Source organism: Aulonocara stuartgranti (genome assembly GCF_965226115.1).
Source record: "Aulonocara stuartgranti genome assembly, chromosome: 17".
NCBI classification, from domain to species: domain Eukaryota; kingdom Metazoa; phylum Chordata; class Actinopteri; order Cichliformes; family Cichlidae; genus Aulonocara; species Aulonocara stuartgranti.
In genome coordinates this window covers 6,990,321-7,016,154 of record NC_138953.1, presented here as the reverse complement: position 1 = coordinate 7,016,154, position 25,834 = coordinate 6,990,321, and the positions used below count along the sequence as shown (strand labels likewise).

General features: G+C 40.3%; 1 protein-coding gene across 5 annotated transcripts in view; it reads left to right on the top strand.

Moving 5' to 3' along the window:
* Positions 1-25,834, top strand: part of lrp8 (low density lipoprotein receptor-related protein 8, apolipoprotein e receptor) — a 183,509-nt gene that overhangs the window by 87,149 nt on the left and 70,526 nt on the right. For all 5 annotated transcript variants that reach the window (XM_082511669.1, XM_082511667.1, XM_082511668.1 and 2 more), the window contains exons 3-4: positions 3,470-3,592; positions 25,326-25,454. In XM_082511669.1, coding sequence (XP_082367795.1) covers positions 3,470-3,592; positions 25,326-25,454 — 252 coding nt within the window. The remainder of the gene's footprint in view (positions 1-3,469; positions 3,593-25,325; positions 25,455-25,834) is intronic.

The following is a 25,834-nucleotide window of genomic DNA, read 5'->3' as shown; positions in this document are numbered from 1 at the left end:
AATTTACTGCAACTCGCAGGGCCAATCCAGATGGTTGCTACTTTCAAACACATTATTATCCCAACTTTATGAAATAACCATAGGCATCAGCGTAAAAAAAAAAGGGACATATCTGACTCTAAACAATGAAGCCAGTTCTTCGTATCATTCTTTAAAATAATCTGCAGGATTAATAGTCATGATATAGATGTCCATTGGAAATAGTGCAGTTGCTTGCTTGGTCCATTTGTAATGTGTAGGGAAGTCAACAGAACCGATGCTTGTAATACGCTGGAAGAACTGTACACGGCACAACAGAAATTAGATGTGGAAGATTGTGACAAGGGTTAGGGAGACCGGCATCCAGATCGTTTTAAAGAATTAAAGGTGAATGAGTTTCAATTAAATGTATCTAAAGTATCTTATTTTATCGTGAAATGCAAGTTGCAGGTTTTTTGAGACAGCTGGCACTGCCACTGCAAAACCAGCTATGTCCCATAGGTTAATTTATTTGTTTGTCTAAAGTTGTACAAATGCTTATGCTAGCATGTACTGTAATAAGGTTATAGCTTGTAGGTTACTTGGCAACCGTCCTTCATATTTTCGTTTGTGTCCTATCAACAAAATATCAAGTTAACAATTTAAATACACAATCATTTTAAATAAAAAAACAAAACAAATTCATGATAATAAAAAATTCTACTGATATTGTTGCCAACTACAAATTTCTGCTATCATGAGATTGGTATCTTTCTAATCATGAGCACGTGTTCATGAGGGAGAATTTAAAAAAAAAAAAAAAAAAAGCTTCATTTATAGCAATAAAAAAATAGTAACGTGAAAATTGCTTCACATTTTTAAAGACTGAAGCTTTAACTTTAAGGACTACCGAATGGCAAAGCAGTGTAGAAGTCCAAAGCTAGTTTATTCAGGGTGCTTAAAACCCGATTCAAAACTGTCACTACCTCTAATTAAAGGATGGAAAGTTATCTCACCACAGCGCTGTTGTCTGTTTCATGCCATTGTTGCCATTGCAAATCAACATTTCAGGGATGGAGTCAACAGGTCCTTATTAGAGGTGACACAGCTATGCCTCTGTTGTAGCTGCTGGATGTTTAATTTACATTCTGCTGTCCCTCTTTGTGTTTGTGTGTGTGTAATGGAGTCTGTTATTTGAATTACTTCAAGGCAGGAGCTGACCTTTACCTTTTCTCAGGGCAAACTATAGTGTCTCAAACCATGTTGTCAGGAGTATATGGAGAGGAATCCGTTGTATGTGCTTTGTATGGACAGAATGTAGACTGTATGAATGTCGATAGGGCAGCTTAGTCACTCATTGATCATGGAGGTCTCCAGAGTGTGCCGTTAGTTGAATGCCATAGCTTGTGCAGTAGCTGCATCCTTGAGCAGTTTTTCTGGTACCATGTACATTGGGGCGTCCAAGTAATTTAAGTTATGGGACACATGTACCCAGGTTAAATGTGGATGAGGCCAGCCCAGTAAAATCAGAAACACCTTTTTTCTTTTTCTCCACAAAAAAAGGAAATGGTTAGCCTGAGAGGTCTTAAGAAACATACATGTGTTTTCTGAAATATGTCTCAATTAATTGGCATTCATTTACTAGTCTACTGTCATTATGAAGAAACTCTAGTTTCTTTATAAGATCACTGCCCTAACCGCCTTACTTCAGTGTGGAAATTGCACATTCATTCACCATTGCTCTCTTAAATGTGGGAACCAAAATAACAAGGGAAGGGGTTGTTGGAGTCTTTACTGCTCAACAATTTCAAAATCCTGTATTGGTTGGGCTCTAACAGTATTAATGTAAGGCCTCCTAATACTGATCATTCAAGTGTGACCGTTCAATGTTAATAGGTTTTTACTTCACACCATACATTTTTGGGGGATCTCAGAGGATTAAAAAGTTGTTCCCAAAAGCAGTATGTTGATACAACATAGAACATCCTTGATGTATTTATAGTTTTTTAATTAAATCCTATTATGTGTGAGTTATTGGTGTGTTTTTGTTTTTGACAGTAAACTAAAATCAGATTTTTGACATCTAGGATGAGGGTTTGTTGGTAGGTATGCATGGGTATATTTGCATAATATGTCTGTAGTAGTTTTCCACTGCACATTATTCACTCTCTCAAAATAACCTTATCATAAGGCAGGTTTAGGCTGTTCCATATGGATGGCATCTGTATATGACAGGTCTTGGCGCATCAGAATGTAAATGTAAGCAGCAGTTTGTGTGTGTATCAGCAACTCTTAGGAGGATGTGTAGATGTTTTCCTAGTTGGTTCTAAAATAATATATGCATGCTTTTACAGCTATTAAGCTCCTTCCATAGTCATTAACTAAAGGAGTTCTACTGTGTGTAATGGAAGAAGTGAAATTCAAAAGTCTTTTTGATGTGTAGTGGTATTTTTTTATTCTTAGTGTCAGTTTTTGAGCCTGTTGCTGAAAACTGAGTTTTTAATTTGAATTTTTATTTTGTTACAGTTTTCTGACTGTTCTGCCGTAGACCTGTGCGTGTGAAATTTTATTTAGAACCTTAAATGTCAAGATGAATGGTATTGTCTAGTTACGATATATTTTATTGAAGTTTCTATGTTTTCACAACCCCTTTCTGAAGATTAGTTGCTGACTTTCTTCCCGCAGAACAATTAAAATGTCCAGTATTCTCTACAAAACACATTTCTTTGTGGGGGGGGGGGGGTTTAAAAAAAAAACCTGTATCCAGTGTAAACCGGGATGTGTAAGAGTGCTATCATTGAAAATGATTTCTGCCCAGCAAAACAAGAAGGAAGGCATCAGGGAAATTATATTTTCATTTTCATACTTAAGATAAGAAGAAAATTAGTTAACTGATACTTAAGTTTTACAAAAACTCTTGTATTATATGTTGTAAACAAGGGTTGTTTTGTCGATCTGAAATAGCGTAATGTTCATGTGAAAACCTACAAAGCTAAAATTAAAGTACATTAATACTAATTTTGTCTTATTCAAGCTTGCATGAAACAAACTGTCAGTTTGGTAGAGTTGGTGCTAGCTAAACTGGTTAGTTTAAACTTCTAATGATCAACTATGTTGGTTCAGAGCAGACACGGCGTTCATGGTCAGTTTGAAGTTGCATCACGGCTAATAGTGGTATCGGATCTGCCGGGTGACTGGGGCTTTCTGTGTAGAGTTTGTTCTCTGCAGATATTCGGTCTTCCTCCCACAGTCCAAAGACTTGATTGTTTGGTTAACTGCTTATTCAGACTTTGCTGTAGGTATGAATGGTTGTCTCCCTCTTAGCCCTGTGTTATACTGGTAACCTGTCCAGAGTGTACCCTGTCTCTTGCCTGCAACCCTGAATTGGATAAGCAGTTAAGAAAATGGATGGTTCAATCATTCACTGTGGTGATGACTATCAGAGTATCAGCAGACACAATGCTTTCTTGAGGCCATATGATAATGTTGAATGTTTCTCTTCTCTACACAGCGAAGAAGACGTGCGCAGCCACAGACTTCACCTGTAAGAATGGACAGTGTCTTCCTGCTAGGTGGCGCTGTGACGGAGAAGTAGAGTGCGCAGACGGTTCAGATGAAGCCGATTCAATCTGCAGTAAGTAGCAGCACAGCCACACTGACTGGGCAAAACTGTGAGCAAAGTCAGTTTTGTCAGCACATATGCACACACACACACACACACACACACACTTCCCTGAGCATAAAATACTCCCAAGGTCACTCATTTTCAGTGTGTCATATTATTCTGCACGCCGCCGTGCTAACCTTCTGTTTCTCGCACATTGCCTCAGAAAATAGCTTTTAGTGGCTTTTTTGTTGTCTGCTTCAGCAGCAGACTCAGAACCTTTGTACAAGGTTTGATCAAGGCCCTCGATGGCAGAAGAGTGGACAAGATGTCTGCTGAGCATCCTCAAAGGGAGAATTAGAAATAATTACTGAGCCCTAAATTCATCTCGTTCTCATTAAGTAGCTCATGACACGTGTTACGGTTCGGCGTTGGCAGTGTATTGTTTTAGGCGTTTTGTTTTGGCGTGACTGTTATGTGTTTCCTGTTTTACTTTGAAAGTCTGTGTTATCTTAGTGTTCAGTTTACGTTTCCTTGTCTCGTCAGGTCTAATTTGCCCCAGCTGTGTTTCCCTCCTGTGGTCCATTCCCTAATTGCTCCTTCTATGTATTTAAGCCCTGTGTTTCTGTATGTCATGGTCGCGATCTTCCCCCCGTTGTAAATAGTTTGACGTTTTGTGTTTTGATGTAAATAAATATCGTATTTTGCTTTGAAGAAATAGTTGTCGATACTTTCGTTTTGGGATTATTTTTGTGGAAGCCCGTATTAGTTTTTTCTCGTGTGTTTTGCCTTATTTTTATTTTTCCCTGCGTTGCACACCGGTTGCCTAGGCCGGGGTGTAACATATGGGGGCTCGTCCAATCGCTGGGGGTCCGAGGACCGCTTCAGCCGTCCGCCGTCGCTGGAGGGTCCGAGGGAGGGACCGCTTCAGCCGTCTGTCTTCGCTGGAGGGTCCGAGGGCCGGTCCAGCCTTCATCCGCCTTCGCTGGAGGGTCCGAGGGACCGCCCCAGCCTTCGTCGTCTGCTGGAGGGTCCGAGGGGCTGCTCCAGCCTTCATCCGCCTTCGCTGGAGGGTCCGGGGAACCGCTCCAGCCTTCTGCAGCTGGTGGGCTGCGCGTCCGTGTTTGCAGCTGGTGGGCTGCGCGTCCGTGTTTGCAGCTGGTGGGCTGCGCGTCCGTGTTTGCAGCTGGTGGGCTGCGCGTCCGTGTTTGCAGCTGGTGGGCTGCGCGTCTGTCTTCGCTGGAGGACCCGTGGGACCGCTCCAGCCTTTCGTCTGTCTTCGCTGGAGGATCCGAGGGCCCGCTCCAGTTTTCCGTTTCCACTGGAGGACCCGTCCAGCCGTCAGCGTCGCCTGCGGGACGGCGGCCGGTGCCGTATGGGCTGGACATGGAACAAACATTTTTCGTTGGGGTTGTATGTTTTAAATGTTTGTTTTTTTGGGTGGGGGCGTATGTTACGGTTCGGCGTTGGCAGTGTATTGTTTTAGGCGTTTTGTTTTGGCGTGACTGTTATGTGTTTCCTGTTTTACTTTGAAAGTCTGTGTTATCTTAGTGTTCAGTTTACGTTTCCTTGTCTCGTCAGGTCTAATTTGCCCTAGCTGTGTTTCCCTCCTGTGGTCCATTCCCTAATTGCTCCTTCTATGTATTTAAGCCCTGTGTTTCTGTATGTCATGGTCGCGATCTTCCCCCCGTTGTAAATAGTTTGACGTTTTGTGTTTTGATGTAAATAAATATCGTATTTTGCTCTGAAGAAATAGTTGTCGATACTTTCGTTTTGGGATTATTTTTGTGGAAGCCCGTATTAGTTTTTTTTTTTTTCTCGTGTGTTTTGCCTTATTTTTATTTTTCCCTGCGTTGCACACCGGTTGCCTAGGCCGGGGTGTAACACACGAGAGAAAATTTCTCTAAATTACATATTCAGTCACGCAGTGCATTTTAGAAACTTTTTTTTCCCATCTTGTCCAAGTTCACATATTATCACTTTAACCCTAATGGAAACTGTAAAGCTGTTTGATAGTTACGGTGCATTGCAGCTAATGTAGTTATATTTTACACAGACAAATGTAATGTAAGGTTTTATTAGTGTTCCTGTAATTATTAAAATGACTGCAGTTGAATTTGAGTCTGTTCTGGAAATGCAGCAGCTCATAAACAATGAAATACATTATTCTGTACTTCTCTCCTTAATACATGTTATATTATTTCAAAGGTTTTTTAACTGTTAACCATAAGCTGTCCATGTCAACATTTTTGTTTCTCACTTCAAATTAGTGATGCCATAATGTTGCAAAACATGCTTATAATACACATAATAATAAACATAATGAGAAATGTTCCTCTGCACAAATTAGTACATCTCAAAAGTTTGAATATTGTCAATTTTTAAAAAAGTAATACGTTTCTTTGAATTAAAAAATGTAAACTATCATCAGTTCTCCATTCATCATATTCATCATATATATCAATATAGCCAAAATAACAGATTCCTGAAAATCAGTAATCAAGTGTCTCAAATGATCTAATTTGGGTTTGCATAAACAGCTATTCATACAACGTAAATACAGAGTATCACTCAGTTTAGTTCAGTACATGTGACCTCAATCATGGACAAGACTGTTAACTTGAAACTTGTTCAAATGACGTGTGGGGTAAAGCATAGAAGTTAATTCCAGAAAGGCTGGTTGTTCACAAAGTGCTGTATTGAAACATATCAATGGAAATTTGACTAGAAGGGAAAAGCATGGTAGGAAAAATCCTGAGAGTAAATGTCTGAAAACATTGATTCCAAAACTTAGGGAGCTTCATGAGTACTGGGGCTGGGCTCAGTATATCTAAAGCTAGATGTCGTCAAGATAGTAGTGGGAATGCTTGTGCCAAATCATATTGTCCGGAACAACAACACTAATCCGGGCATGTCTGAGAACAACACAGTGTGCTTCAATTTCACACCTAAAAAGAGAGTTACTTCAGCAACCTCCAACAAGCCACAGTACTTTACATAGTGTATGTGTTAGTGTGGTGGAAACAGAAGCTCACTGAAGCTCAAGTGTTTAAAGACTTTACTTTTTGTTTTTGGATGGGAGGCTAATGGCCTGTGGTAAAATTGGTAGACGTTAAAGTACTTCTTTGATATAAGAGGCTTTTACTATATATAGCTTTAAACTTTATGAATACTTTTCTTTTTCTTGTTTGTTAACTACATGTTCAAGCTGTTTAAGATAAGATAACCTTTATTAGTCCCACGTGTGGGAAATTTGTTGTTTATAACACAGACCAGGAGTCCTCAAAGATTGAGTCTTGGAGTTGTCAGTAACTTTCAATAAATCTGTGGGGGAAAAAATAAACTTGAGAAATATTTGTATCAAATTATTATAGTAAGCGTGCTCTAAGATAGTTTTGGAAGAAAAGAGCATAAGGGGTGTAGTCAACATGAAAGCATGATGGCTTTCAGTTTTGACGTAGATGAATTATCTGTTTATTAGTAGCGATCACTGGCATTTTACAGAAATTCATCTTAGCTAGTGGTGCCTTGACTTCCCACTTCCTTCTTTTTCAAAAAGGCTAACACCTATTTGCAGTTTTTTTTTAAAAGATGATTTTCAAAGAGGTGATCAAAGGACTCTTTGAAGATCCTTAAAGTAATAAGTATGATTGGGATAGGCCAAGGACATGTGTGTGGGTGCGTGCATTCATGCACGTGCCTATGAGTGATCCAAGTGCACGCACTGGCATAAGCATGTGAATAAAACTAGCGTCGATGCTCTTATTTAGTATTCATCACGAGGTGAATCGGTAGGTCATTTCATCAGATTAGTGGACTTGTGGTTAAGTCTCATTACATCCAATCAAGGTCAGACACTGTCAGAGCTTCTGTAACTTTCCCAGCCATTGATCCTCATGGCTGTGTGTGTCCAGATGAGTTTATGTGCAAGTAATAGAACGTCTAAGTTTGCTGTATACGCTTTCTTGCAAACATCAGAATAGTATTAACATTTTTCTGGAAACGTTAATGTGTGTTTCTGACTAATCTAGTTTTCTTTTAGTGCTTGACTACACAAGCAACCATATTTCATACTAGGGCTGGGCCATATCATACCGTTCACGGTAATACCGGTTTAATGTTGGGCAACGATAGAAAAAGGAAATATCGCGATAGAATATGGGTAAAACGCGCATGCGCAGTGCCTTTGTTTTCATACGCATGGCGGCGAAAGCAGATCATTAAATAAAACGGATGAACCAGAATTGGTTTGTAAAAATGCTGCAACTTCAGTGGTGTGGAACTGGTTTAGCTTTCTTCCGTTAGATACACAACAAAGCACTATTTTTGGTAGCACATGCTAGCAGGCCGTCGTTATTACTGTGTTTTTTGGAAAATACGGCACACTTAAAATCAATCCTTTGATTTTTCTGAAAATCGCCAGTGCCCCTTATAATCCCGTGTGCCTTATGTATGAATTCTGGTTGCGTTTACTGACCTGGAAACGATTTTATGTCGTACATGGCGCTGGAAAATCTGTCAAATGTTTTAGTACGACTTTGTTAAGCTACAAAGCCGCACCGCTTGATGGATTGTTGGAGCATCACGGCTGTTGTAGGCAAGAGCCTCGCGGAGTGATGCGTACTGTGCTTCAACATAATATTACCGTATTGTGTGTGTATAACCTCTTTTTAAGTTTTGTGGATATTATACATGGTTATGCTGAGGATATGTCGGCCAATTCCCACTGGAAATGCTTTTTGGTTAAACTGTCAGCAAGGAATTTGCATTTGCACTGTTAAATTTTTATATAACTTTAATGCACATAAAAAACATCAACGTATTTTCATTTAAACAAGCAGCTGTTTTGGGTTTTTTTTGCACCAATAAAGTTGTGGAGTTGTAAAGTATTTTGTCTAGTGTCAATTATATCGTCAGTTATATCGTTATCGCAAATTTTCAAATGTATATCGTGATAAATATTTTTGGTCATATCGCCCTACTCTATTTCATACATGAATCTACTTCACGTACTGTTTTGAAGATAGTCTTGGAGAAAAGCATTTAATATGACAATTAAAAAAATCTCGAAAAGATCTACCATTAATTGAGTGATACAGTCTATAGAAACAAGATCTTCCTTCACTAAGATCTTCCTTTTTTTTCTGTCTCTCACTCAGAACACTTGTCTTTGTCCTAAAGTATAGACTGAATATACCCCCCTTTCTTACAGCCTTCTACCGCCTTGTGTCACATTCTTTACTTTGTCCTTGTGATTTCTTCTGGGCAGTTTGTCTCCCACTTTCTGATCTGAGTTCAGTTTAAGTAATGCCTTTGATAGAATTGATTGCCCCAGGAGGGAATCGATGAGCTGATCCCCGAGACTTCAGGTCGCCTGCTGATTAACTATGGACGCCTCTGAAACCACACACGCACACTCTCACACTCTCTCTCCACACACGCACACACACACACACACACACACACACACACACACACACACACACACACACACAGAGACAGGCAGGCCTCTCTGTAGCTGTCTGTAATTATACGTCTGAAAATGAACCTGGACCTGGAGGGGATTCTGGAGAAAATGTTCAATCAGACGAGTGCTGGTTGATGCATGAAAGAGTGTGCACAGTGTTCTGCACTGAACGTTTTCTCCAGAGAAACCAGAGAAAACCTACACAGGCATACGGAGGACACGCCAGGTCCAAGCAAATTCAAACAGAGACCGTGCTAACCATTTATTACCGTGCACACATTTTTGTTTAATAGCTGCATCATAAATTGTGATTGAAGTATCATAAATTCACATTGCTCAACAGCAACATTTATTTAAAGTAACATCAAACATCAAACTACAACATATATATTTGAATCAGTTGCTTTCCACTTAAAGCGCTTGAAAAGTTTAATCAAAGTGGCACTTTAACAAAAACACCTTTTTAATAATTAGTTATGCAAATTGGTGTAACAAACTAAGCTAAATACTTCAGTGTTTAAGAACCATGTTTAAATACATTTCTAAATATAAATTAGTTTTACATGCATTTTTGCTGCAAACGTTGCTGCACTTTGTAGTCCACACAAGAAATGAAGGAGGTCACAATACCAGAAATCAAGTAGTACCAATACCAGTTGATTTACATGATTCTCGATGATCATCCTACATACTGAAACATAAAGTTTAGTAAAAAGTGTTTTTAATTTAATTTCTTAAATATGTTCATATTATATTTTGCTCACAAGGCACAAACTAAAAGAAGGAAAAACTCCCTTTTAACAGGATGGAACCTCCTGCAGAAACAGGCTCAGGGAAGGACAGTCACCTGCTGCAACCAGCTGGTGGTGAGGAAGAAATCAAGCAGAACAGATGTAGAATAACACATGAAGGCAATAAAATAAAAGTAATGATTTTCTGTTTTAATAGTTTTATTTTAAGTTGTTTTACTCAATTATTATTATTAATATTATTATTATGAGTCTGATGTAAGTATAACAGAAAAACTCTTGAGGTAATTAGCCTTGAAATACTAGATAAATACCTTAAGCATCTTTATTGCATTTTGGCACCATGTTAGGGTTCCTGCATCAACTGCAGTTACCAGTTTAGAAAAATAGACTCATTATGCACTACAGTCATGTGAAAATGACCAGACAGATGACCTCTCTTTTAAATTTTCATAATGTTCCATGCTACTGGGAACCCAGTCCATTTACTAGACATCAAAGCCCTGAATTTCTGGGGTCTAGACATTACAGCATCCATTTACTGAGTGGCATCAACAAGATCCTGCAGTTTGACAATCAGGGCTGATTAAAGGAGCTGTGTAGTGTCTCTCAAGTATTATTTAAAACTCCATCTGTATGTGCATTCTGTCTCTGCTGGTGCATATCTATAGTTCTGGGATGAAAGTGAGGACTCCTCACCGTTTAAGTGTCCCCATGTAGATAAGTTACCAAACACGAGACACTCTGCACCCCTTATTTAACTGCATATGGAGCAACGTCTAACCTTTCCAGTGGCCCCGTCAGTCCAAGTGATGCTTGAAAACTTTGTATAAAAAGCAAAAAACTGTTCAAGAGTGCTTAGGCTTTGTGTGTTTTGGAAGTTGTGGAGGATATTTTATATTCATAGTACAAAAGACTTATTATCAGTAGAAGTAGTCTAAGTCTACTCAGGCATTTTTCACACTCGGAGGCATGATGATAAAGAGTGTTCTGAAAAGCCTCTTATTGTGAAGCATAATGAGAGAAAATTAGACAAACAGAAACGAGAATTGTGATAACTTTATAAGTCGAGTCATCTCAAATCATCATTCATGATAGGATAGGATAAACACAGCGGGATAAAACCGAGAAAGCAACAGTCTTATTATTCCCTTTAGCTCTTTGATATGATAAGAAAGCAATTATTCCTTAATTTACTCAGAAGAAACTATAAAGGATTTGGCAGCATTTGTTTCTTTGCTTCAAATACAACTCCATTCCAGGGCCTTGAACTCGGGATATTTTCCCTAAAATTCTTCTTTTAATACTACAAGATTACAATATTGAGTTCCAATGTGTCATTAAAGGCCATGAATATAGGGTCACACTTTGAAAACTGTGTCTCTGTTTAGTCCTTTTTTTATATTTATAATCTCATTAGATCATTTTTTTATCAACTTACCCAACCCCACCGGGCTTTAAAAGTGCCATGATTTCATTCCATCTGATGAAACTCATACATCTAAAGACACAAACTGTCAAAGCAGAGTCTCTCATCACAGCAGGACGTCTTTCCCAATTTCTAGTAGCGATGATTTATAGCGCTTATATCCAGTCGCCACTCTTCAGATTCTTTTTTTTTTTTTTTTTTTTTGACCTGGTAATTATGGCACGTCTGAGGAAACAACTTTAGCAAAAAAATATTGAAATTGTCGGGCAAGGCAGATGGAGGACGGGTGCTATTTTTCTTACTCTAATAGATATTTAGTTGGCTAAAGTTGCAATGCTTTTATATTAAAGAGGAAGTTTAGAGTCTTTATCGGTCACGATGAAGAGCTGATCATAATATCTCAGTGATATTAAGTCAAGATGAAGACATTGAGAATTTTGAATTCAAAACTGACACTCACAATGTCTCAGGTGAAAATACAATAAGTGTCATCTAATGTTTAACTATACAGCATTGCCCTAATTGCCAGCTTCTCCTATTCGGTCATCGTCTCTGTCCTCTCTGTCATCAGTTTCACCTCCTTCTGTGTCATGAGGTAGGCTTTGCCTTGTCTCTGTGTGCTGAGACAATAGGCAGGTTAGCGTATTATAGCGAGGAGGCAGGCGGTTGTGTGAGTTAATTATTTTGGAACGTGGAAGGGAAGGATCCAGTCAGTTGCACTGTCGGACAGCTTCACTTTCATGCTTGAGGCGGCGGCAGCACCTGCCATAATTTCCCAGGTGGCCTCTCCCTCTCTTTTATCCAACTCTCTCTACCTGTCTGCCTTCCTTGTTCTTTCAGTCTGGGAGAAAGCAAGTGACCTGTCATTAAAGGACACACTAACAACATGCAAATTTAAGAACTGTGCAAAAGAAAATCAAAAGCTGTTATATGGTTATGAACACTGGAAATATATGAGTGAATGTTAGGTCACCTAGCTACTTCAGAGACGATGAAGTCTAGTGTCTTGCTGCATGTTCTTTTAGTTGCTATGAGCTCAATGTCATTCACAGACTGCAACATGCAAAAAATTAAATGCCACCAAAGTTCACCACTTTCTTTTTGCCTATCGCTGTGTTTATTGTGATTGAATCTACAACCCACCATTATGTAACCACAGAAGACTAACATGAGTTTTGTGACTCTATTGTACCACACTTCAGGTCTGAATAACACATTTATCAGTAAAAATGAGATTCATCCTCCAAAGAACCAAGCAAAAAAGAATCTTTTTTTTGTAGAAAGGCTATCCAAACACATGAGATATCAGTGGAAAGCCCAGGATGTCCTTTATTTAGTTCGTCAGGACTTAGTAGGGTAGCTCAAATAAGTCACAAGATATAGACAAAAAACAAATATCACTTAAAGAGGATATCATTGAATCGGCTGCTTCTCAGGAGGATATATGCATAACCCAAGGATGAGCTTACAAAATTGAGCACTCCCCATGTCATGTCTATACAGTAATAGCGTTTTTCCACTGGTACCTACTCAGGTCTGCTCGGGACGGTATGACAACGCTTTTAGGGTTTTCCATTAGGTTGTAGTACCTGGTACTAGGTACCTACTTGGCCGTGGTTCCAAGCAATCGGAGGAGAGCTCCTTCACGAAAAATGAAAACCGCCATTTTTTTTTTTTTTTTAACTTGGTCTGTGGCTTTTGGTCAGACTCGGGACACACGGTGCTGTTTTTATCCAGCCATGTTCTTCGTTGCCGAGCAGCTGGTATACCATCGCCTCGACGTCCTCCTTTGTTGTGATGTATATATGTTGCATACCAATGACGTCACAGGACGTTCAACCATGTTGCTATAATGACCCCACACACATTAGGTGATCCGAGTCGAGTCACGTCAAGCCAATCTAGGTAGGTACTAGTGGAAAAGGGCTTTAAGCTGACTTATTCCATGGGGCGGGGTTTATGAAAGAGGGACTCTATGCAGTTCTGTGAGAAATCAAGCACACCCATTGATTCAGTAGCTTCTAGAACCACCTGATTTTACATTTAGAATCAGTCTTTACATTGTTCACGTTCTTTAAAGCGTTGCTTAATTCATTGAGGTTTGCGGGAATTCGTTTACGCAGAGCTCTGAGATCTTTCCACAGCATTCCAGCTGGGTTGAGGTTTGGACTTCGGACCATTGCAACACCTTGATTGTTTTCTTTTTTCAGCCATTCTGTTATAGATTGGCTGCTGTGTTTGAGATTATTGTGCTGTTGCATGACCCAATTTGTGGCCAGTCTTTAGGATTTCAGGGAGGTGGCCTCACATTTGACTCTTGAATACTTTGGTATACAGAGGAGTTCATGATAGGTTTGCATGTAGGAAGTGATAATAGTGATTTTTTTTTTTTTTAAAGATGAGTTTCATATAGATATTTAAATGCATCTAATTTTGATTTGTCAAAAATGTCTACAGTGGAAAAATTTGTGATAGGAGCTAGAAGAAGAACAGCAAATAAAGAGAAGCTGCCGTCTCCATGACCAAAGCATGCATAACACAAGTAATCTTAAAGCTGATACAGCATAACTTAACTGGTGTTTTGTGACTTAAATAGCTGTGTGGTAACAGTATAACGTGAGCGTGTGGACATAACAATTTGCCGACATGGCAGAAGCGCGACTGGATATAAAGCTTGCCTTTTTTTGCATTTGATAATTACAGTAATAAAGTGTGATTCATGCAGATGTTCTTTGGGGATGATACCCGCAGAGCTGTCGTTTTCAAACATTCTCCGTGGGGTTCCATTTTCTCGTTGTGACTCAAATTAATTATCCAGGAAATTATTTATTTATTTCTCTTGTTTTTAAGACCACAAAAATTGGTTAAATTTATAATTCGACCGAACCCGTTTTCCATTGCCTAGATTTAGAGTGTGTGCGTGTGCGTGTGTGTGTGTGTGTGTGTGTGGGCGCGTGCGAGAGGCAGTTTCACAGAGCCAGAAATATTTTTCTTTCAAAATTCCACAGAGAAGTCTTTAGAAGTAATTTTACCTGCCTTTGTTTCTCTTTATAGATCTGTTTTTGTGCATTGCCCTTGCATTTCAATAAAGTGCCTCGGAGGAAATGAGCTCAGTTTCCCCATCAAGTTCAGCGCGACGCTCTGCATCCCTCAATAGAGTCCTGACTGCCTTTTTTCCCTCGTTTGCCTTCCTTTTTGTGTACCTCCCTTTCCTGCATTCTGTCATCAGCTGAGAGATGTGGCACTAGCCACTGGCAATATTTTTAATTCCCAATGCGTCGTCTACTAAACAACAATTTAGAGGGCCCCGTTGGAAGAAAGTGGCAATTTCCTATGAAAGCGCTGGTGTTGCGCTGTATTTCTTCCCCCCATGGCACTGCCAGACACATAGGTCTAGACTGTGCTAATGGTTCCACATTTAACAACCGTGTTCTCCTGCTCCTTCACACCGGATAGAGTTAGGGGAAAAATAGAGAGAGGGAGCATGAGGGAGAGAGAGCAATTTTCAGTGGAAACTTTCAGCGTCACCTACGAGAAATACATGTGAGCTAAACCCGCAGGAGAAATCTACCCGCCCTTATTCACATTTTCATTTGCAGAAAAAAATTAAATAGTTCGGCTGGGAATTTAAGAGGTTTGCACAGAACTGAGTGCAAGACTTTTGAATTCTATTAGGCATGTTGTCACTCACTGTTACATGCTTTCAAACACACAGCTCAAAAATTCACATCTAGAGAAACTTTGTTGCCATGGTTGTATATAGCTGCAGTGACACTGGTTCGCATCCTGATGGCGGGGGCCGCTGTTGGTTATCTATCCCCATAGGCTTTTCAGATCTTACTTTGGACTTGTGGCTGTTTTATAGGTGTGCAACGATTGTTTTTGTCTGCTTCCACTTGTCTTTGCACTAGGATGATGTCGGCGTAAATGTGCAGTCATATTCGTTGTGTTCCCACTCTCGTTAAAATGACTTTAACACCATAATGCAGCAAATCTCCGTTAACGAGTTACCGCGGATCGCCCCGTGCGTGGGGCTGGACGGCGTCAACACGTTAACAAGCTAACTGCGTTAACGCACTAGTTCCCATCAATTGAGCGTTGCGTGGCACATCGGACATACTGTTTTACTTTTGTCCATGACGCGCTTACCATCAGGGTCATACGTCACATGAAAACCAAAATAGTTCCAAACGCCAGATCTGAATGAGGGTGGGGGAGGCTCAGTTTGGTAGCGTTGAGGCAGTTGCCATGTTGCAACGAGCTTAGCTTCTGTCTTGCTAGCTTGCGCTGCGCTCAGTGGCTCTGCACTCGACAGTGCAGCCTAGGCGGAGTAGTCGAACTCAGATCCACTGAGCGCTCAACACAGACAGCATCGTCAGAAGAAAAGTTGATAAAATAAATTAAAAATTTTGTATTGTTTGATACATATGCGTACCAAACCGAAAGCACTGTATCGAACGTTAAATATCAATACGAGTATGGTTGCACCCCTACTGTTTTGTTATTGTCATAGGTTCACAGTTTTGTTTTGTTGTTCTCACTGCATGACCTCCCAGCCCCCCTTGTTTTCCTGTATTATTGGAATCCCGCTTCTTTCTCCTTTCTCTGCACCTGCTCTCTCTGATCAGTTTTTTTCCCCCCCTCTTCTTTCCCTTGACTTTGATCTTTCTCTCTCCAACATTCTCCCTCCACTCCTTACATCAGGGCTGCAATAATTGGAGATCAACGTTCCAATGAAAGGCACTAATCAACACTAACCTTCATTTACAATGTAATCTGATATTAACTGCATACGCCCTTTCCCTAAATTGGATTTCACATCTGAAGGACAATGGCCGGTGGAGTTGGCGATACATACTTAGCTGGGCTGGCTTTTCCCACTGCTTCCAAACTCTACGTCATTTACATTCCGCACCAAAGGGTCAACCAACTCAACCAAACTTGAGTTGATAGGTAAACAAAATTTGTGAAAGGAGACATCTGTTATGTTGGATCCATCCAAACATTTAACGTTTAATTGTTACTAGCTACTAGCAGTACCCCGGAATACCGCTTGAAACTTGCATGAAATCATAGACTGTATAAAACATGGTTGTAGCTTACAGGTTAGAAAAATGAAGCCAATATTGAAGTGCCTTTAACTTGGTTTCTATCCAAAGACCACAAAATGGCAATAGCTGTCGTTACAAAGAGACGTCCGGAAAATAACTTTATTTCTTGAACTCTGTAAGCACTTTTCTGCTGTTTATGGCCTCGGTCTTTGATTTGGGGCCAAAAAAGAAAAAAATAAGTATTTTGTAAATCTTGACCATACTATGTCTGAAAATAGGGGATTATATAATTATGGAATGAAACATAGTCATACTCATTACTCCCCATCGCATCTATTTTTTGGTAACCCAGATGGCAATGGCGTATACGCTCATGTAAAGCTTCAAAATACGGGTCAATTCCTGTGTACTCCTATGCTAAAATCTCCAGTTTATGGTCTCACTTAGTTAAGGACGTTAAATTGTGAAATTAGATGACCTTAGTAAAAATTCTAACGTGACGCTCTTGTTTGATTTCTAAATCGAGCTCCGTTGTCTTTCCATTGTCATTTTTGCCAAATACAATTCCCCATTGCCATGAAATATTATGCTCCAGTTCTCAATGTGCAGTGTTCTTCATGCTCAAGCATTCACACATACATGGAAAGATATATAAAGGTAACCAAAGATGTACTCAGTCATGCATTAACAAATATATGTAACAGTCCATATATTTAGAGCACATGCAACCCCTTTTTAACTCGTACATGTAGTAATTCTGCCTGTTGTACATGCCTAGGCACACTTAATCTGTCTACAAAATAATCCATGTGAGCTATTCGTGCCCGATAAAGCATGATTTTCTTCTGTGAGTAATGCAGTGCTTTGTAGGCTAATTCAACACCACGAACAAAGCTAACTGTCACTGAACCTGAAGTAAGATTTACATGTCATTTGAATCCTTCAATTCTTTTGCTGATCTTGTCTGTCAAATTTGCACAAATGTGAGTAAATATGCAGGACAAATTCTGTATATTTACTAAATTTCTGTATGATGCGAAAGGGGGGAGAAAAAAAAAACTGACCGCAAGGATATAATGCATGCACTGATTCATCCATCCACCCATACTTTTCCATTTCAGGGTTGGGGGGGGGAGCTGGAGCCTAGCCTACCATAGACACATGACACACCATGGACAGGTTGCCAGCCTTTTCATCATAGATTGATCTAAAGTCTATGAAATGCCAGACAAATAGTGAAAAAATGCTGTCACAACTTCCCAGAGCTCAAGCTGACTTATTCAAATATCTTGTCCAAAACAAAAGTCCAAAACCTAATAATATTTAGTTAAAAGTGACATATGAGACAGAAAACCACATTTGGGATGTGCAGCCAAAGAATATCTCACTTTTCCCCCACCTTTTTTTTTCAATAAGCTATCTTCCTGTCAATCATGCAGTTAATGAACTGACTAATTGTTTTGCCTCTAATAACCACATTAAATATCACTGCTCAGACCTGAGCAGGTACTAGCTGAAAGCTTTAGTCAATGGTTACGAAACAAAGATAAATGGTACCTGCAGTTCAAAGTGTCTGCCCCTTGGAGGCACCTTACGCGCCACTAATGAAAGCATTGGGCGCCTCAGGGAGGACAAAAAAGACTGCTGCTTGGAATGAGGTTAATGAGTGTCCACACGATGACACGACCCACTACAAACGATCAAACCATTAGATTTAAAAAGTCCTTACACGCCGAATAATTGGCTGATCCCTACATCCCAGGTCTTGAATGAATCATTGATCATCTGCGAGGTCTCGCCTTCCCGTCCTTTGTCGACTGCCGCTCTTCTCCTCTCACTAAGGTTACAGCTTTAAAACAAAAGTAATTATTCCATACTGCGTCATGGACTGCTTCTCCAATTCGATTCTACATTAAGATGTAATTCGGCTTGAAACGCAGCGTGGAGTGGAATTTTACATTTGTGATTGGGTCTTAATGTGCAGGTCGATCAATTTGTAGAGTGTTATCTTGTAAAAATGTTTCCAGCGTAAATGAGTGAGTGGCCAAAGATTTATTTATTTATTTATTTCTTATCTGTGTAAATTTGGCCCTGCACTCACAAGAAGCCCCATTCCGATCCAATTCCAGCTTGATGCCTTTCTCTTTCTTTCTAGTAGCTTCCTCTAATTGCCTCGATTCCAGTTTGTCCTTGTATTGATGTTCTCCAATGTTGTGACCAATATCTGACCGCTTTCTCCCACCTTACATCCCACCTCCCTTCTTTTCGCCCTTATTTCTTGTCTTGTATACTTGAAGATAAATATAAAGACATTAGGCAGAGACATTTAAGTGTTTGTGGTGTGGCGTGTACTTAATGGTCTTAAAATACATGGATAAAATTTAATATGACCTTTAAATATACAGACCAAGCTTTCCAGTAAGGTGCAGTACCTCACTGTGTATTGATTCAAGACATGCTTCGGCCCAGATTTTATACCACACAGAGTAGCCAAGCAGTAAAGGTTTACTGTTCTCAAGCAGGCAGTCGCCAATTTATGATGCCACCTCACGGCTGAAACTTGAGTTTAATGATTCAGTTTCACAGACGATCAACTGTTATGGACTCCCTCCTGCTGGACTCAATTGATGATCTGTCAAACACATGCAAGAAATATGTTTATTTTCTCTTTTTTCACAGCTCTGATGAACATAGGTACCAGAAGGAACTACAAACTATGTTGTGTCCTCTAAAGTTAAAAAAGACCAGGAAAAATAAAGTGACACAATAAAAAGCAAGTGGCTACAAAGAACTTAATGCCTTTCATATGGTACACAGTTTTGTTTTGTTTTTTGCTTTGTACTGCTTGCTTGCTGACTCAATTGACATTCAAAGCATTGCAGAGTATCTGGGCATTCATAATATGCCACCAATGTAGTGAGACATGTCATGTTTCTTCTGTGTTTTTTGCATAAAAAGACATTAAAACGGGGTACCTCATCAATCAATGCTGTGCCGTCTGCGGTGTACCTTAAAGCATTTTAAATTCATGCAGGTACAATGCTTCGTGTCGATACAGGGTAAATCATCTACAAGCCTCCGTTCCTCCTCATTTATCATGTGCCATATTACCACATACTCTCCCAAGTGGCTTTTGTTTTGACGTTGTGTCTCATTGTGATGGACAGTGACTTAAGGACTGCTTCTATTACCTGGCCTCACACACGCAACTCGAAATAAATAATTATCTTAGCATTAGCCTACGGGGCTTGGGGACTTCTACATCAATCAACTACGAGGCTCGCCTCGATGCTAAGCATGGAGCTGTATAGTGGACGTGGTGCCGCGCCACAATGCTCCAATCCCTCCCTCCTTGTGAAGGGAAATTAAAAAGGTAGTTCATCAAAAGTTCATTAGCATACAGCTCCTTGCTCCGTCCACCCCTATACCCTCCTCATAATAGACACTTAGACGGGCCATGTGAGGAGAATAACAAGTGTGTACTACTTCTGGTTGTGGACGTGTTTGAATTAAAAGACTGCATCGTGTTCTGTGTGCCAAATGAGTTTTCTGACCCCAGGATGAGCAAAAACCTATTTCATATCCAGAATGTACAAAATACTAAACCAACACATTAAAAATGATTAAAGCCATTTTTCCCTTAAAATATACAGTGGATTTATGTAGTTAAAATAAAGTTGACACTGAATGCATTTCTTCCAATCATCAAAATCCCAGTCTATCCTAATAAGTCAAACATTCATTGAATATTTTCTCATGTGATAATATGCTTCCTACCAATAAATTCACAAAGCTAGAGCTGCTGTGTAAATATTTTTTTTCCTCCTGGAGCCAGCTATCTCGTCCTAGTTCACTTTCACACTGCAGCGCAAGCTTCTATTAATGCAATCTGCACAGGAGGCCACAGAGGTCACTCATAAATTTAGTTTGGCTTGCAGCATTTCGCTACTGCATCCCTTCACAGGCTGTATTGCTAACACTAAGCAGTGAATTTTTAACTTATTCTACGCACACAAGACTGTTAAGGAATTTAACTGGGTACATTGGTTTTCCCTCATCATAATTTCCTGTGTTTTCTCATAGTACCTGCTAGAGATGGCACGATACCACTTTTTTATGTCCGATACCGATATCATAAATTTGGATATCTGCCGATACCGATATGAATCCGATATAGTGTTTTTTAATCAACAAAACTGTTTTTTTAAAATATCTTGCTGCATTTTGCAAGTCTGCAAGTTCATACTCAAGTTTAAAACAACTACTACACTAAAGCTATTCTGTTATACCTGTATACAAAAAAAATATTTCATAGTTCAGCAATACTGATCAATCTAATAAACTTAAACCTACACCATCCTCCCTATTCTGGTATTTTAAAGAGTACTTAGCGTAAATATTAAGCAACCTAACTAATAGGGTTCCAACTCCCAGCAACAACAAAAATAAATAAATAAAAAATAGGGAACCACCCCTCACGCGCCACCTCATGATGCTTAATCGACGTAATCAACCTTAATTTGATGCAGTGTGAAAAAAAATGCACAGAAATCAATTATTTTTCAAGAAATATTAAATAGATTCAACATCTTTCTTCAACAAAATTGCAGACTGCACAGATGGTACCTTCCCAAAGGAAAAAGTACTATAGCTTACTAGGGTATATTAGACTTAATAGTCACTATATACAGTAATGGACTTCTATTCATTTTGCATCAAATTAAAACTTTGGGTGTCAGATAATTATTTATTAAAAGCTCGACATTTTAAATGAGAATAAGAAAGAAAAGTATGTCTTAGGGCATGAACAGGGAAGAGGGGGCACAATCGGCCCCCCTGGCTAAACTTTGCTAGATCCGCCCCTGCACAGTTACCAGCGTCAGCTACTTAGAAAAAGATCCTGGTGTAGAAAGTAATAATAAATAAATTCTAACAACAGCTGATCAAGCTTAAACGTGCTGCTGTTGTTCAGCCGATGGTTTCCTCTTTCTGGTGCAAAGTGGGCCAAAAGCAAACTAGAGACACGGACTCGCGACAGAAAAGCCGATCAGCTGATCATTTAAGCAGTTTCACGATTGAAGTAGCAGCAGGAGAGCGAGAGGCAGTCGCTCGCTTAACATGGGAATGCTTTACAAACATTCAGAGATGGACTTACACACTTGCTTTACTTCTCTCGGGGATAACTTTGTTGGAGATGAAATGCCGGGTTGCTAGCGAAGCTCCAAATGCTATCCAGACCACCGACAGGTCCCGCATGCCACAGCTGCTCTATCACGTGATGCATACTGCTCCGACTGCTAACGTTCTGAGGTGAGTTACGGCGTGTTGCAAGTTTTGTGAGGTGCTTTCGTGATATTTAATGGATCGGATTACATTTTTTATTTTTCTCCGATATCCGATCCAGTCATTTAGGTCAGTATCGGACCGATACCGATACGTAATATCGGATCGGTCCATCTCTATTCTCTAATAGCACTGCCATATTAATGAAATCAGGCTCATGCTCTCAAAGTAAAATTACCCCTTACCCGGAGTCGGCCTGTGAATAAATGTATAAATGGGGTTACGGTGTGAATAGAGAGGCTCAAGGCTGAATCTGTTGAGCCTCGCGTGCTTTGTTTGTGTCACAGAAATGAAAATTGAGGGAAAGGCTCTGACCTGGTCATCCAGCCAATTTGCACTTGTTTGTTTCCTTTACACTGATGTATCCTGTTATATTCACTAAGAGTACATGCTTGTTTCCCAACCCGTTTTTACACTTATTCGATAATGCCTACACCCACCAGGGAGCTGCTGTATTGAGCCCTCAGTGTCTTACTGCTCATCACCAAGCAGCTCCACTGGAGCATGGCTAGTATCAGTGCCTCGCCTATTATTTGCTCTAAGCCTTGGCAATAAGCAAAGGTAACTGGGAGCTAACGGCCAAGTGTTTATATCTGTGCCACAGCAGTTTCACAGCTCTTGAAATATTCATTCAGTACAAAGGTGAATTCACTTACATGCCTTTGACTGGCAGCTGAGGCGATGATTCACAGCTGTTTTGGTGTACATGCGGTCTCCACAAACACTGCATTTGTAGTTTAGAGTTACGTGCGTCTTTATTTGCATTAGGATGCTTTTATGGACTTGTGTACATCTTTTTCCTGAGAAGGTGGGAGCAGGAGTCAGATATTGCACTCTGCATGTAACACGATCAGAGTCTGCAGTATCTCTCCCTCAGGAAGTCCTGCAGTTCTCTTTAGTGCCTGCTTTACCACTTTTGTCCACCTTGTCAGCATTTAGTGAGAGAAGGAACAAGGAGAGATAGACAGAGGGCAAATTTGCTCTCAGCACCAATTTTTGAAAGACTGGGGAAAGCAACTTTAACTGTGACTTCATTATCAACACCATCTGGGCTGGCAAAGGAAAAAACAAAAATACACCCTAGATTAAAAAATACATGATACGATGTTTGTTTTCCTTTTGATTACATGCTGATCAGATTGTTCCACGCTCGTGTTTCCATGTCCTTTAGTTGACGCAATCTGAGATGCAGACTTGATAGAGCAGGCATGTTTTTGTTTTTCTTATTTTGGCCTGTACAGGCACGGCGACCGATGTTGATCATGCCAATTGCTCCATGTGCTACCCGCTTCAGCTTGGTCCACACAAACTCCTGTTGCTTCCGCATGCAGCGTAAAAACAGATTTCTTAGCTTGCACAACCCAATTTTGTCTGGGAATGGGCTGCACAGTAACTGAGGCAGCAAATAGAGAGACCTTATGTAGAAGCTATTGGTGGGGATGAAACTGTTATTATGGTCTATCAAATTCTAATAGAGAGCAGAAGAATTGACTTTTTAATAGTTATAGGTTACTGTTTGATTGTACATCAGCAGGAATCGTACTTCTTTGTATTTATGGAAAATGATTACCCTTGGGGTGAGAATCCTCTAATTCGTTTTGTCATAATCAGTGTTAGCTCTTTTTTTTTTTTTTCCCCTTGCTCATCTGTATTCAGCCTCGTGATTGGCAGTTTATCCGTGAGTCGACCATTCTGGCTCTCAGGGGCCAGAAATGGTCAGTCAGACAAATTACATCCTTTTAACCCAACTGTCAGTCAGACACTTGGTGGACTGAAGCCCTTAGGTGATGTTTCCATGTTAGGCTTTGTATGAAACTGACGAAGTCTCCCACAGTAGTATTACACTGCCACACACACACACACTAATATACACACACACTCTCTTAGAAAAGCCAGATAATGTGGAGGCCAGGAACACTATTGTCTGTATAGTACCAGATCTCTGAGGCCCACATTTAGATTGCTGAGACAATTCACATATTAAGACACCTCCACATAACCCACATCACATTCACACCTTCACATCATCCAGAAGAGCTGCGTTCTTTGCATCAAAGGCACAAGAACATGGGCACGTGCACTCACCCGCACGCGCTCTTATTGTACACGCAGACCATTCAGTCCCTTTTGGCAGTAATAGCTACACTGCGCTGATATGGCGCTTACTCGTTGGGTCTTTTAAAGCGGATTTGCAGGAGGCTTTTTATTTCTTTAAAGGGAAGGAGAAACCTCATTTAGGGGATGACGGTTTGAAAAGATGCTCGCGCAAGAGCTCGATATTCAGTGAGAGGAAGAAAGATGGAGGTGAGAGGAAAGTGGTCACCCAAAAGATCCAGCCCGGCACCAGGGCCCAAGTCTAACCTTAAACCCAGTTTTAGAGAAGACTGAAAATTCAAGTGGATGACTTCAAAGGTGATCACATCAACCAAAAGTGCACAGCTGGAGAGGATTCTTGCAGTCGCTCTTGGCTAAACTAGTCCCAACGTCCCACCACCAGGGGCAGTGTTTGAATATCAGAGTGTTGTTTAAAAAAAATCAAAACAAGGAGGAGGAATGTGAGAAGAATAAAATGGAGAGTGAAGCCGGAATGGGCGAATCCCATAGGTACTATTGATCTGCGGCTGCAACAAACATAGGCTTGTTGCCAGCGAGCATGCTGGTGGTCAGATGTGTGTAATTGATGGAGTTGAGTTTGACACAGTGCTGTAATGTAATCTGGGGCTCGAGTCTCTGTGGCGTTAGAGTGGGAGTGAGAGACATTAAAGAGAGAGGTGAGGGGAAAATGAGGCAGGGTGAGGGTGTATAGTGGGTTGCCGGAAAAAGGCACGGGGATTTGCTGCAGGGACTGTGGGCTGTGTAAATTTGATGTATTAGAACGGAGTGTTTCCCTCCTCCTCCCTCTAGCAACCTCATGGGTTACACACGCAGGAACAATGGCCTTGACTACTGTAATAGGCTTTTATCTAGAGGGACTACTTTCTCAGTCACACACAGTGTGTAAAGGAGTGTGTTTCACTGTCTGCGATGTGCAGCTTTCCACTTCTTTTGCTTTCTCTGATTTACACTCAAAAAAACAACCAATATAGTATTCTATACACAAAGTGTCCTTTTTCACAGCAGTTTGTTGCGATATGTGTCCGAGTTTAAGCTAAGAGGTGAATTAGGCGCATTTTGGAAAGATGTTGAGTAGCTCCATTTATAAATAATTTGGAAATGAGCTGTGGGGTCTTGACTTGGGCTTTTTAACATTTATATTGGCACATTGTTATCTAGCTCTTAAGGCTAAATATTCATGGAAAAATGATCCCTGGTTGAAACAGTTGTTCACACACAGACTTGGGCACTTTTTTCTTGTTTGGCTTCCTTCTGTTTCTTTGTTTGTTTGTTTGTCTACATTGTTTTTCCCCCAGCTCTGTGTCTTGTGTGACAGTGTTCCCACTCCTTTGTTCCACTGTAGCTGTGTGTCTAATTTAATTGCAGACCTTTGAAGAGGGATCGATTTGAGAGAGAAGATAACTAAGTTATCAAACTGCTTCATTGACTGGCTCTCTTTTCTCTCTCCATCTTTTTGCCTCCTTCCCTTTCTTGTCCCATCTTACTCTCCCTGACTTCATTCTCTCCCCCCTTTTTACGCCAATTTTCTTCCACTCATTCCTCTTCTTCCCATCCCCCACCCTCCGCCTTTTCTCCTTTGCTGTCTTTCACCCTTGCCCTGCAACCACAGGCCGACAGACCTGTCCTCCAGAGAAGTTTGATTGCGGAGGGGCTGCCAGCAAATGTGTTTCATTGTCATGGCGATGCGACGGAGAGAGGGACTGCGAGAACGGGGCAGATGAGGAGCAGTGCGCCGCGGGTAAGTTTGTGGTGGAAATGGTGAAGGAAGAAGCACATAGTTAAACACGCGGCACACTTTTCATGTTACAGTGCAGTCAGTCTGTTGTATTCCAGTTGGGAATAATGTAACGTGTAACCCCAATTCCATAAAAGTGGGGACACTGTGTAAAACATAAATATAAACTGAATGCAGTTATTTTACTTATAATAGAACACATCAAATGCACCATTCTAAGAAAAATATTGTCTCTTTTTGACTTTGATGTCTCAAAAAAGTTGGGGCAGGGCCGTGGTTTCCACTGTGTAGCATCTGCTGTTCTTTTAACAACTGTCTGTAAACATCTGGGAACTGAGGAGAGCAGCTGCTGGACTGGTGGAAGAAAATGACTGTCTCTATCT